Source organism: Ailuropoda melanoleuca, chromosome 6 (assembly GCF_002007445.2).
Source record: "Ailuropoda melanoleuca isolate Jingjing chromosome 6, ASM200744v2, whole genome shotgun sequence".
NCBI lineage: Eukaryota > Metazoa > Chordata > Mammalia > Carnivora > Ursidae > Ailuropoda > Ailuropoda melanoleuca.
Genome location: NC_048223.1, coordinates 34,316,641 through 34,330,377, shown reverse-complemented (window position 1 = coordinate 34,330,377; position 13,737 = coordinate 34,316,641). Strand labels below are relative to the sequence as shown.

At 43.7% G+C, this 13,737-nt stretch overlaps 1 protein-coding gene across 7 annotated transcripts in view; it reads right to left on the bottom strand.

The window, feature by feature from the left end:
- Positions 1–13,737, bottom strand: part of ULK4 (unc-51 like kinase 4) — a 589,354-nt gene that overhangs the window by 174,245 nt on the left and 401,372 nt on the right. For all 7 annotated transcript variants that reach the window (XM_002923807.4, XM_034662175.1, XM_034662178.1 and 4 more), the window contains 2 exons: positions 12,070–12,236; positions 5,981–6,079 (listed from right to left, as the gene is read on the bottom strand). In XM_002923807.4, the coding sequence (XP_002923853.2) occupies positions 5,981–6,079; positions 12,070–12,236 (266 nt within the window). Of the gene's footprint in view, positions 1–5,980; positions 6,080–12,069; positions 12,237–13,737 lie in introns of those variants that run through there.

Here is a 13,737-nt window from a genome sequence, read left to right as displayed (position 1 = left end):
TCAATGAGTGACAAGATGAGTCTTGCATTGTAAAGAAAGCATGCTGCTTCCACTGTGAAGAAGACAGTAGGCAGGGCAAGAGCAAGCAGAATTCCCAAGGAGAAGGTCACCAGGGCCCTGCAAGCACAAGATGGTGGTGGCCTTTATGACGCTGTCCATGGGAGTGAAGAGAAGGAAGAGTCTGTGATGACGTAATAGGGCAGGATGGCAAAGGAAAAGAGGCCAAGATGATTCCTGCATTCTTGGCTGGGCAACTAAGAGGAAGTGAATTTCATTCTCTGACACAGGACACAAGAGGAGAAACAGTTTTAAGGAAGTGATTATGGGTTTGTTTTAACCCTATTATATCTGAGGTGTTTATGGTGCATCCAGTGGAAATGTTGAGCAGACAGATGGGCAGCTATTGTCCCTATTAAATGGGGCAGTAACTCCTTAAAGCAGCCGCTTAGTAGAGAACTATCACGATGCCCAACTATCAAGATGCCTGACCTGCAGATGGACTACTCAGTACCTCTGGCCTCCATCACCATAAACCATAATCACCATAAACTATCACCTAGATTTCAGGCCACTGACTATGAAGAGAAAGAACAGACAAGTCCACATCCATTAGAAAAATCTACTTGATTATTTCTTGAGAAAAAGAAATTAGAAAAGGAAAAAAAGAAACTTTTCCCCCTATACTTGGTAGGGGCACAATTTTTTAAATTGCACAGCGACATCAGAAACATGAACTGACAAGTATCATGTTGGTATAGGCTTAAATGTTGTTACTGGCAGAATCATTAACTGCTCGGGAGATGGCTCAGGTCCCTATACATCTAGCCCAGGAGGGAGCTCACACTCTGATGCTCCGTGAGGACTGCCTTCCCAACCTGACTGCAGAGGGCCAACTTCCCAATGGCTAAGGAAGGCACAGTTAATGCGAAACATATAAACCAGGCTACATACTGCATCTCAGACAAAATGAAGAAAAAGTTTTAAAAACAATGATCTCTTGTAAGTTTGAAAATGCCTATTTTAATTGAGGGAGAAGGAGGCTGTAGCATAATTTCTTAAATCTTTTTTTTTTTTTTTAAGATTTTTTATTTATTTATTTGACAGAGACAGAAACAGCCAGCGAGAGAGGGAACACAAGCAGGGGGAGTGGGAGAGGAAGGCAGGCTCATAGCAGAGGAGCCTGACGTGGGGCTCGATCCCACAACCCCGGGATCACGCCCTGAGCCGAAGGCAGACGCTTAACCGCTGTGCCACCCAGGCGCCCCTGTAGCGTAATTTCTTATAGCAACTTTATCTAGTTATAAAACTCATGTAGGATGTACAGCCTAGCTTCTCATTTCCTCTTCTTAAATAAAATATTTAATCCAAACAATTACCTTGCTTTATTTCTTTTTTCATGAGACATGGTCGATTAGTTATACCTTTTATTAGCCAGATCTTATACTATATTCCAATTGAGGATTCAAAATCCCCCTCACACTGAATGGGAAGAAATCAGAGAGGGAGATAAACCATGACAGACTCTTGACTCTGGGAAACAAACTGAGGGTTGTGGAAGGGGAGGAAGGTGGGGGGATGGGGTAACTGGGTGATGGGCATTAAAGAGGGCACATGATGTGATGAGCCCTGGGTATTATATGCAACTAATGAATCACTGACCACTACATCAAAAACTAATGGTGTACTGTATGTGGGCTAGTTGGAAAAAAAAACAAAAACAAAGATCTCCCTGAAAGTGTGAATTGTGCGCAGAACTTGGCATATAAGTGAGTCTACACATTTTTCTGGGAAGAGGGTCTGGAATCCTCAGATTCTTAAAGCAGTTTACATTCAAAACAGACTAAGAATCACTATCTTATATCTACCTTCCGATATGATTCTACTACAGTGTATAGTAAAAATATAGGGCACAAATTAGGGGTTGACAGGTTTTCTCTTCTCTTAAGGATATGTTTTCTTTTGTAGAACCATAATCCGGAAAGAACCTCAAAAGCTAAAAAGTTCATCCACCTGCCTTTATTTTTTTTTAATGTTTTGTTATTATATTATGTTAGTCACCATACAGTACATCCCCGGATTCTGGTGTAAAGTTCGATGAATCATTAGTTGCGTATAACACCCAGTGCACCATGCAATACGTGCCCTCCTTACTACCCATCACCAGCCTATCCCATTCCCCCACCCCCCTCCCCTCTGAGGCCCTCAGTTTGTTTCTCAGAGTCCATAGTCTCTCATGCTTCATTCTACCTGCCTTTAGGCGAAATACCTCCAAAATTATCCAAGTCAGATGAAAACTGAAGGTCTGTTTATTTCTCCCTATGGGAAAGCAATTCCAGCACCTCATTCTGTAACCTATTACATTTTTTAACAACCACTATAAAATTTATCTTTGGTCTGTATGTGCTCTAGTTGAGGTCCTAAATTGCCTTATTACTATTTTTCTTCACTTTATACACATCTATAAATGTGTGTTAATCTTTTCCAGAGAAGATATACTGCAATGTTCTTGTCACAGGCCATTTTTAAAACCAGTGACTCTGGTGATCAATGTGTATATACACAACACAGCTCACGCACGTTAGGCAGACGTCTGGCCATATACTAGAACATAAGTGTGATCAAGTTACTAGTAACAAGAGTTCAGAGTCTCAAAGAGCTGGGGAAAATCTCTCAGATGACACAGTGCAGGAAGAAGAGGCTCTCCCGCTGTTTCTGTCGGTCAGAGGTATGAATGTGAGGCATCCGGTGGAGATCCGATCTAACCATGGGCCCAGAACGTGTGGCCCCCTCAGCAACCCTCAGCCCTCACCTGACCTGTGATTATGGTCCTCTTGCCCTCCCCGAGGGACACTGTGAACTCCAGCCTTCCCATGTACACTGGCCACCTGACTCCACCTGCTTGTCTGCCTCTCGTATAGCTTTGTTTCCTGTGGTCCTCTCTACATGAACACTGTGCAACTCAGGCCTCCCATCTCCAGTGGTATTCCCAGGGACAGTGGACCCGCTCTGGCCCAGGCAACCCAGCAAACTTGTCCTCTGTCCCGTGGGCTGCCTTCCCCAATAAGGTCTGACCCACAGCCTCAGGGCAGGGGTACCCCCGATCAAGTCTGTCCTTTCTTGAGTAATCTCGCTCAGCTCTAGGGTACCTTAGACAGTTCTTTGCAAATCTTCTGGTTACTCTTTTTTCACAGCTAATGATGTTTTATATTAAAATTCTATTAAAGTCACTGTATGGTTTCTCCCTTCTGATTGGACCCAGACTGAAATAATCACAATGAAAACTTATTCTTTGATTACAGTCATGGATAGTATTTGCTAACAATGCATCTTCTATTCTTATTTTTCCTTCTAGTGTAACTGTTTTGTGGTTAAAGAATGTGGTCTATACAATTTAAACTTATTAAAATTTATTGATGTCCTTTTAACATAATGCATGGCCAACTTTTTAAAGATGTTTCTGGAAAACAAAATAGTTGCAGTTTCTATTTTCAGGGTACAGAGATGAATCTATTTCTCTTAGCTCAATCTTATTAAAATATTTATGCTCTTTATATAGGGGTCAGCGAACTTTTTCTGTGAAGAGACAGATAGTAAATAATACAGACTTGTGAGCTATAAGGTCTGTGTTGTAACTCCTCAACTCTTGTCAAGGAGCAAAAAAAGCCATAGACAATATGTAAACAAATGGGCTGTGTGGTTGTATTCAATAAAACTTTATTTACAAAAATAGGCAGTGCAGGGGTGGGGAGCATCTGGGTGGCTCAGTTGGTTGAGCATACGATTCTTGATTTCAGCTCAGGTCATGATCTTGGGGTCCTGGGATCAGCCCTGTGACAGGCTCCATGCTCAGTGGGGAGTCTGCTGGAGATTTTCTCTCTCCCCCTTTCCCTCTGCCCCTCGGAGCGTGTGCTCTCTCCCTCTCAAATAAATAATCTTTTAAAAAATAATAAAATAAAATAATTTTTAAAACTTTACAAAAAGGCAGTGGGCAAGAGTTGGCCCACAGGCCACAGTTTATCAATCTCTACATTCTATATCGTTATTTTATCTACTTGGTCTGTAAAGCAATAAGAAAGAGGAGTTAAATCTCTGAATACTACTGCATTTTTTGGATTTCCTCCTGTGTGTTTTTGGTCCTTTGTTTATATAATTCTATGCTCTAATATTCGACACAAAAAGGTTCATAGTTATTATGTCCTCCCGTGAATTTTATTCCTTATTATTGTTGAATCTCCTCTTTGCTCTGTTAAAAGTGGGGGGGTTTTTTTGTACATTAAACCTTACACTTACTATTAAAAATATTTAGAAAGAAAATATAAAATAAGAATGAAATTAAGATCAAAGAGAAGTTTAACAATAAATCCAACTGCATAAATTCATCTATTAAAAGAAAGCAAATCTGAGAATATGGCAAACACCAAAACCTGGTCTAGAAGACAGGTAAAAAAGAGTGTACCAGAAGTTTTACCAAGAATGGATTCTGCATCTGTCTCTCCTTTTTTTTAGATTTTATTTATTTGATAGAGAGAAAGAGAGAGAGTGGAGAGGAGCAGAGGGGGAGGGAGAGGGCCAAGCAGACTCTGCATTGAGCATAGAGCCCAACAGTGGGCCTCAATCCCAGGACCCCGAGATCATGACCTGAGCTGAAACCAAGAGTCAGACGCTCAAAGACTGAGCCCCCCAGGCCCCTCTGCATCTGTGCTTCTTAAAACAGATCTTCATCTGTCTTTTTAAATCTTTTTCTCTGTAAATATAATTATTATCCAATGTATCATATATAGCACCAATTTATATATATGTATATACATCTTTTAATTTGATGTCATTTTGAGTATCTTCTATAAGAGAGTCTAGTTTGTGTTAGCCTCTCTGCTGTTCACTGGAGCCTCGTCTGTGTCCTGCCTTAGCCCCAGAGACAGCTGGCTATCCGGGTTCAGCCCCCTACTCTGAGCTAGAGCAGCCAGTGTTCTGTTTTCCACGTAGCTTCATGCAAAAGATATTCTACACCAAATATCCTTCCACTTTGGGGCTTGGGGATGTTCCCTGGGGTTGGAGGATGTTCCCTGACTTCATTGTGAGACCACTGCCAGGAGAACATACTCTACATATGCCATTATTTCATATAACCCAGAAGTGATGGATTCCCCCCCCTTTTCTCATCGAACCAAACCTTTATTTGCTAAATACAATTAAGTCTAAGGAATTTAAGGAATTATTCATCCAAACTGCATTTGTCTTCTTTTGAAAGCCAAGAGCAGAAAAACACAAATCCTGGCAGCTTTGAGGGAACTGAAGGCCTGTCTCTGCGAAGAACCAGACCTACATTTCCAGGGATTACAGGGACCCCCAGCCCTTGGATCCCCAAATCTGGAGAGGTTTTCAGGAGTCTTCATGGAACTTCATCAACCCACCCTCTGACTGGCTGCTCTGTAGGAATCATGTGTCTAAGCAGTGGGCCCTCCTCTCTGAGTTTGGGCAAAATTGTTTAGTTGGTCCAAACTTCAAGTTTCTGCTGGGCTCTTTCCATACATTTGATGGTCTTGTGTCGTCTTACCTGTCTTCATTTAACTTTACTTATTTCCTTCTGTCTCTGTGGCAATTTCGGGGAGTATGCTCTAGGCCTGCGTGCCTGCTTCTGCATTCCTCGGGAGTCCTGGATGCCAAGGACAACTCTAACACATCTTTTTGAGAGAGAACTGGTCTCCAAAATGATTTCTTCTTCCTTCTTGGAATTCATTTCTCAAATTTTCTACCTCCCATTAAGATGGCTTTGAGATTCTGCCTTAAATACCTACTGAAATGAATGATAAGCCATCCAGTTTTAAAATAAAGTAGAAATTTAGTGTTTCTAGGCCAAATAATCTTCTGAAATTTCTTTTGGTTCCAGCTCTGAAGAGAATTAAAGTGGCACAGAAATTCAAATAAAATAACCTTCACCTCAGCAGTGGTCTGAAAGACGCACAAACAGGTGAGCTCTTACCAGCGGAATGAGCAGGCTAATGAGGTCTGTCAGAGGTCTGCTGAGCAGCAGCAGGTCCTCGGCGGCCTGAGTGTCCCCTCCTGAGCCGGACTTCTGCGCCTTGAGTGGGGAGAAGAGAAGGGAAAGGGGGTGTCAGAGATTAGTCGGTTTGGCCAGAGGAGCCAGCTCTGTTCAGTCCAGGACCTCTGCTACTTTCAGAGCAGGCTGCAGACTGTCTGTCTCGGGTTATTAGCCTGGACTCCAGGACCCTTCTCATGAAGGCCCAGTTCCTTCTGGACAGAATTTGAGGGGCCGGCTTTCTCTGGCTCAGAGGGACTCGACTGAAAAAGCAGACACCTGCCTTTTAACAACTTGCATCTCTCGCTAGCCAAGGGGAACCACCATAATCGTAGCACGGAGCTTCCCTCTCACCTTCTCACCCCACATCCGGTCTTTCCAACTGATTTTGCCAGAAAGGTAGAATTTCCTTCCAGAAAACAAATGTGCGGCTCTACCCTGGAGGTCTGAACCCTTCTGACTCTTGGCTGTTGATCCCGCCTTTGGAAGCACAGCGCAAGAGAGAATACTGGCCTTTTCACATTAACACATTATCCTTTAGAGCAAACAGATTCTCTCTTGGGAAAGATAAGACAGTCTTGCAAACCAGCACCGGGGCCAAGAGGGGGCATGATGCCACTGCTTCCTTGCCAAACACATGGAAGCAAGCAGACAGGGCCACAAGAGCAATTGCACACTGTGGGACTCTTCCACCAGGATATCCAGCGTCCTCCGTAGCCTCGAAATCCACATAGTTATTTGTTATTGTTACCAAGAAACATCCGGACTCTCCACACCAGTATTCAGGTACCACCTCCTTGCAAAGCTGCCAAGGCTTCCGGCAAGAGAATGCTGCCTCTCTGCACAATGGTGAAGTTCGCACCCAGAATGCAATAGAAACTGCTCTCCTTACAAAAATATGGGACTGCCATGGAAGCTCTGTGCATAGAGGGATCCCAACAGGGATTCCCTCAGGAAGAAAAAGAGAAGCTGAGCTACAATTTCAGGGCCCACCTCTCCTCTCAGTCTGTCTCCAGGTCCCTCATGTCACACTCCCTAAAGGCAGCCCCTTGATACCTGCATCTGTGGCCCACCATGTGCATTTTGTAAAGGGCCCTTTCCGCAGCAAGGGAATTCTCTTTCTGCTATGACACTGCTATTGTCCTCTCCATTCAGGTCCTCTCCCCTTGCCTCAGGTCTACAACGCACTAGCTCCCATCACGGCCATATGGTAACTGACCCCACTCCCAACCATCCAGTGCTCTTAACCCACCCAGTTATCGTCAAGCAGGAGAAGATGGTAGACTGCACTGGGGCAGTGGCAGTAGGGTTTGAGGGAAGTGGTTGGACTTGCTAGATATTTAAGGTAAAATCTACGTTATTTGAGGACAGATTAGATGTGGAGTATGAAAAAGAAACATTTTAAGGATGACTCCCAGGTTTCTAGTATGGAGGGTGGTCAGCCTTGCTGGTAGCAGAATGTTTTGGGGAGGCAAATCCCAAGTTCAGCTTTGGACTAATTGGTCCTAATAGGTCCTAACTAACTGGTTGAATTTGAGGTGACAATGGAGTGTTCCGGTGATCATTCTGAGAAAGCTTCTGGATCTCTAAGGATAGATTTCATGGGAGGACTCTGGGTAGAAATATAAACTTAATAGTCTTAAACATAAAAAACCTGGGAATGTCAACTTATGAGCCATCTTTAATATTAAATGGCAACACAGCATTACTCAAAATGAGATAAAGGAGTACAGCGTTAAAAAAATGAAAATAAACAAAAGGCAGGGAAACACAATTCTATCTAGCACTGCTACATGAATCTAGTGCATGCAGGTAAGTATTCAAGAGAGGTTTGTTAAATAAACACGGAGGTGGGGCGTCTGGGTGGCTCAGTCGGTTAAGCATCTGCCTTCAGCTCAGCTCATGATCTCAGGGTCCTGGGATTGAGCCCCACGTCGGGTTCCCCGCTCAGCTGGGAGTCTGCTTGTCCCTCTGCCCTTCCCACAGCTAGTGCTCCCTCTTTCTCAAATAAATAAATAAATACAATCTTTTAAAAAATTTTTAAAAAATAAACAACGGAGGTAAGGCAGCTGTAGAGAACAAGAGACAGTCGATTCCTCAGGTAGCCGCTGTCTGATGTCCTCACAATGGAGCACAGCCTGCAATGGTGGGGCCCGCACCAGCTCAGCACTCACAGTGCTCCCCGATCACCATCACATGTGTGCTCACGATGGGCAGATGACATGAGTCAGCACCCTCTGCTCCAAAGGATAGCATGCTTACAAACAACTGTGCTGAAGGCACAGTGTGAAAATGAGGTGGACAGAGTTTGTGCGGTTGGGGGGAAGTGAGAGAAGGTGACATGTGACTTCGTCATTTCCACGGTGGAAAGGAGGTCTACAGGGAACAGTGTGGAGAGCGGTGTTTCAGGGGTCAGGACCCATAGGAGGAAAAGGCATGGGAGTGAAAACACTGAGAGCTGACTGTCTGGCGTGGGTATGGGCAGCACGGAGGCCTGGCAGATCAGGTGGGAAGGCACCCTGGGGCTGGATCACACCAGACCTTGAATGTCTCACCAGCGAGTTAGAAGATGCCATCACAGATAAAGAAATGTCACTGAGGTTTGCCAAGGAAGGGAGTGGCATGGGGAGGATTATGGGCGATGGCAGAAAAATCTCCCTTGCATTCAGTACCCAGGCAGAGGGTAGCTGACAGGCATGAGCAGGGGGAACACCACAGAGGACTCAAACTGGATAATTTCAAGAGACTCGTGTCCACATTCCAGTCTTTCAGCAACACCAGCATGTCTGCACAGAAACAGCAGTTTAACGGTCCCATGATCACGATAGCAGTGGATGAAGGTCCCCCATCACTTCACAAATGATAGTCAAGGCCCAGAGATGGGAGAGTCAGGTGACCTGGATTTTCATATTGAATTGGGCTTCCTGACCCCCAAAACTCAGTTAGGTTCTCCTCTCCCACGTTCACCCTGCAGCACCCTGAACCTCACAGCAGCTGCATGCTCACAGACAGAATGGGATGATGATTTCCTCGCCATTTGGGTAGAGACAGTCTTCCCGCTGAACCCGCAAGCTCCCCAAGCGCTAACACCCTTCCTCTTGAGATCCCTGCCAAAATCTCAGCACCCAGCCCTGTTCCGGGCTAATAAGTACAGACACAAACCATAAATTAATATTTCGTGAGCCTGCCAGGAGTCAGTTTAGTCAGGAACTATGGCTTGAGCAGGCTCCCATGTGCCAGGACATGGACATGAGGAAGTCATGGTCCACAGGAAGCCTTCTGGAAACAGGAAAACGAGGGGAGCACTTTTCCTCTCGCTGTTAATGATACAGCGACCAGTTAGTGCTTCCCTTCCCTGGGCCAGGTATAGACAAGCCACTACCTACTTACATCTACTCACATTTATCTTATTATTCTCTTGTTTAAGTCATACGATGACCCAGCAGAGCAGTTTTTATCATTTGTACTCTGCGCATGAGGAAACCAATATTAGGCAGGTGAAGAAACTTGCCCAGGGTCACACAGGTGCAAAGTGGTGTGGCTGGCATTTGCCTCTAGGCCCGTCCCACAGCAGTGAGTCCAGAGCATGTACTGGTCTCTGCTTCCACACCTCTCCCACACAGCCCTCAAGTTAAACCAGGACCAATTTTGAATCAGCAGGCACGTTGGGGGCAGGGACTAAACTCTTGATGGAGATTCTAACACCTGCCTTCCCATGGTCCCCACCTCCCTAGTACACATTCTTACATCATATCACTTTTCTCCCTGAAAACGAAAAGTGAAGCACTTCTCATTTTAAACCCTGGCAACCCTCAATTCTGCTGCTCAACAGTAGTTGCTGTTAGAAGTAGATCAGGCTTGGAATGCCGAAGAATCCCCAGAGTGGAGCATGTTTACATATTTTCTTTTTACTTAATTTTTTTTAAGATTTTATTTTTTTAAGTTATTTTTTTAAAGATTTATTTATTTATTTGAGAGAGAGAGAGAGTGCAAGCACACAGAGGAAGAGGGGGAGGGAGAAGCAGATGTCCCGCTGAGCAGAGAGCCCGATGTGGGGCTCTATCCCAGGACCCCGAGATCACAACCCCCAGCTGAAGGCAGATGCTTAACCAACTGAGCCACCCAGGAGCCCCAAGATTTTATTTATTTATTTTAGAGAAAGGGAGAGAGAGAAAACACAAGTGGGGTGAGGGGCAGAGAGAGAAACAGGCTCTTCACAGAGCAGGGAGCCCGATGCAAGGTTCCATCCCGGGACTCCAGGATCCTGATCTGAGCCGAAGGCAGACGCTCAACCAACTGAGCCACTCAGTCACTCCTGGAGCATGTTTATAAATGGAAGAGGTAACTTAAGGTTTGGAAAGTACTTTAAGCTTCCTTTTCTAGGAGGATGTGTCTTTAATACACATGCCATTTCTTTTCCCAGCCTTTTCCCCTAATTCTGTCTCAAAGACTCTACCCGCTGACAGATTGACACGGGTACATGAAGATCAAAGTCAGCAGTCAAGACCAAAAGCAATACGTGGCCGCTATTACAGGGGAAGATTTAGAAAGATGTTAGCAGTAAAATATACAGTGGTGTGGAAGAAATGAAAAAGTAAGACACAGTGATCTATCGGTACGCTAGAAAATTTTTTAAAAAACAGAATTAGAAAGTATTTTGTATTAAGGAGTTTTCTTTTAAACATCCTTGAATATCTCTCTAAATCACTTGTAATAAAACGATTTCTATTGTTCTGGAATTCTTTAACTTCTGATCCTTTTTATCTACAATCTACAAAACATAATCTTTTACAGATTGATACCATCAAAGCATCTCTCACCTATCGATGGAGCCTTGAAGAATTACCTAAAACCACTGTCAAAACTGAAATAAGAAACAACGTTCTCTGAAAAAAACCACTAGAAAAGAGAGGGAAAGCAAAGAGAAATTCATAACTCAGATTGCATAATTACTTAACAGTACTCTGTTAGCCTGCACTTCTTGGAGATGAGCAAATAAAAACAATCAGGGAGTTTGAAGGCCACTTCCATCTACTGGCTTTACAAGTTTGGGTTAAACACTAACTATCATGTTTACTAAGGGGATCTCGGAATTATTTATTAAACCACACTAGACAAGCTAAACACTTGACCAGCTCAAGTGGGGATAAAAGATACCATTTATCAGAATGATGAATAGCAGAGACTAAACCAGAGTCTAGGGAATCATTCTTGGCTCTGCTACTCTGACCCTGGCAAGGTATCAGACAGTTTGGTTTCAACTTCAGCTTCTCCGAGCCAGGATGCTACCACTTAATGTATGTATCTCTTGCAATTTTACCAGGATTTTAAATATAGCAATGAATTCATATTGGCTGTGTGCTTTCACATAATCTAAGTATCAACACAGAAAGTACTCAATAAACCTGCATCCCCTTCCTTCCTTACAGCATGACACGAAGTAAATCCAGGTTACAGTTCAGGATGAATTGACTTTTCCATAGCCATTCAACATGCTTCTAGTCCTCAAAAACTGTCTTGCAGTTTCATGTTATTGGTCATTTAAGAGAAAGTGAGAAAATTTGTGTGTTGTACATATATGTATGTGTGTGTTCCTATTTATATACAAACGTGTTTTTGTGTGTGTGTGTGTTTGCCTAAAATCTCAATCCATTGTCCATAGCAAGCTCATTTGTCCTGTTGAGGGTGGGCTGGAGCACCATCTCCACACAGGAAAGATGGCACATTGCTGGGCGGGCCTTCAGGTGCCTATAAGGCAAACGATCTCCTCCTCCATCAGGAGACTTCCCCAACTAGCTATCGGCAAGCATTTCCTTAGGCCTCTCCTGCTTTCCTTCCAGATTGTGTGATCACATTATGTATCCTTGACATCGGTCATCCCAAGATGGCTTATCTCATAGTCTCTCTCTATAGAATCATATGTTCTTTTTCAAAAATAAAGACTCATTAGAGGAAGACCAGAAAGGAGAGAATGAAAGGGAAGGGTGACGTAGTGTTGGGTTGTTCAAGACACGGGAGGAGAGGCCCTGTACCTGCAGAGCCAGCCGAACGACACTGGACGTGTAGGTCAGCATGCCGTGCAGAATATCGAGCAGGGAGAAGAGCAGCGCAGCTGCTGTCTCGTTGTTGTTCTTATTGTCCACATCCAAGCACAGTGCGGCAGTTTCAGTGAACAGGTCACAGACATGGTGGACCAGTCCTGCGGGTAAAAAGGAGAAGGGTACAACATGTCTTGTAAATTACAAAATAACGTGTCACATAAACCAAACAGAGCAGGCATGTGTATTCTATGTTGCATAAACTCGAAGCAGTCCTTCAACTGTACTCGTACCAGATACCCTCAGGCATGTTTTTAAAAAATGCAGGTTTCCAGGCCTCACTCCCAGAGTCTGCTCAGGACCCTGGGACGTGTTACATAAGCTCCCTGGGTGACTTGATGCGAAGGTTCCCCAAATTACTCTTAGAGAAATGCAATCCTACGTCAACAGGCTTCCCAAGAACAGAGGGCTCCCTGACACTGGAAGAAAACCTGTTACGTATGAACATACTGTCCCCAGGTTCTCTGAAGTTCAGTTCTTCACAATACGGATCAGGCTCCAGGTGGACCCAGGGGACCCAAGGATCTAGAAGTAATCGGGTCATTCCAAGAGGATAAAACAATGAAGCATTTTTTTTTCCACATGCATTCCAAAAAAAAAAAAAAATTGAAATGTAAGATCAACTATGATTTTAAGAAATCTGATATTTAGAAATTTCCAGGTTCTATCATTTTGTCTCTGCAAACCTCATATTAAATTAACAGCGCAGTTCGTTTTCAACTTTGAGTTTGATATAGTCTGTCACAAAAAACACATTTCACAAGTGGGGCATTATTATTTATAATTAAGTTGGCATTTTTATGATACTATTATGTAGCATTACTCTTTGAATTCACAAAAACGATTCAGATGTAAACGTGGTGAAAATACAACACGCAGAGTTACAAACCTAAAATGGTGAAGGACCTTTGGCATCAGCGATCGTCTGAATGCTCTAGAAAAACTGAATCTTTAGAAATAAATATTTTACACAGCAGAGGGTGGGAGGAAGCATGGTAAGGAGCTGTATAGTAAGCTGGACTTTATTGGTCTTGCAATCAATCCATTTGTCCCTAGTTTTCAGATGATCAACTGGATGGAAACTCTGCCAGGCACAGCCAGCCAAGCTTTGGTACCTCTTCCAGACGATGCCATCGTCCCTTCCAGTAAAGCAATTTAGTTCTCCTAGACAAGTGCAGAGTAATTCTTAGACTTCAAAAGTAATTAATTTTGTCACTAAAGGCAGAGAGAAACCAAAACTACAGAGGTCTCCAAGTTGTACACCTTGTGGCAAAGAGTGGTACAAGTCACAAAGCCGAAGATACATACACTTGAAGAGGAGGTAAACTATTGGCAAAACTGATCTATGACAAGGTTTGATTGCACATATCCTCAACGACACACAGTATGGAAGAGCAATTGCTATGACATGTACATGACACCAGAAGGCATTCTCGTCTGAGTCGGGCAGCATCACTCATTCGCATGCCATGAATCAGCACTTCGGCATTCAGGAGCTGCAGACAGGGCAGAAGGACTTCAAAACACAGTGTTTGGTAAATACATGCTGCAAGAGGTTTTCCTTTGGGGGTTCAGGATTACTTTGTGACACATCACACCGAG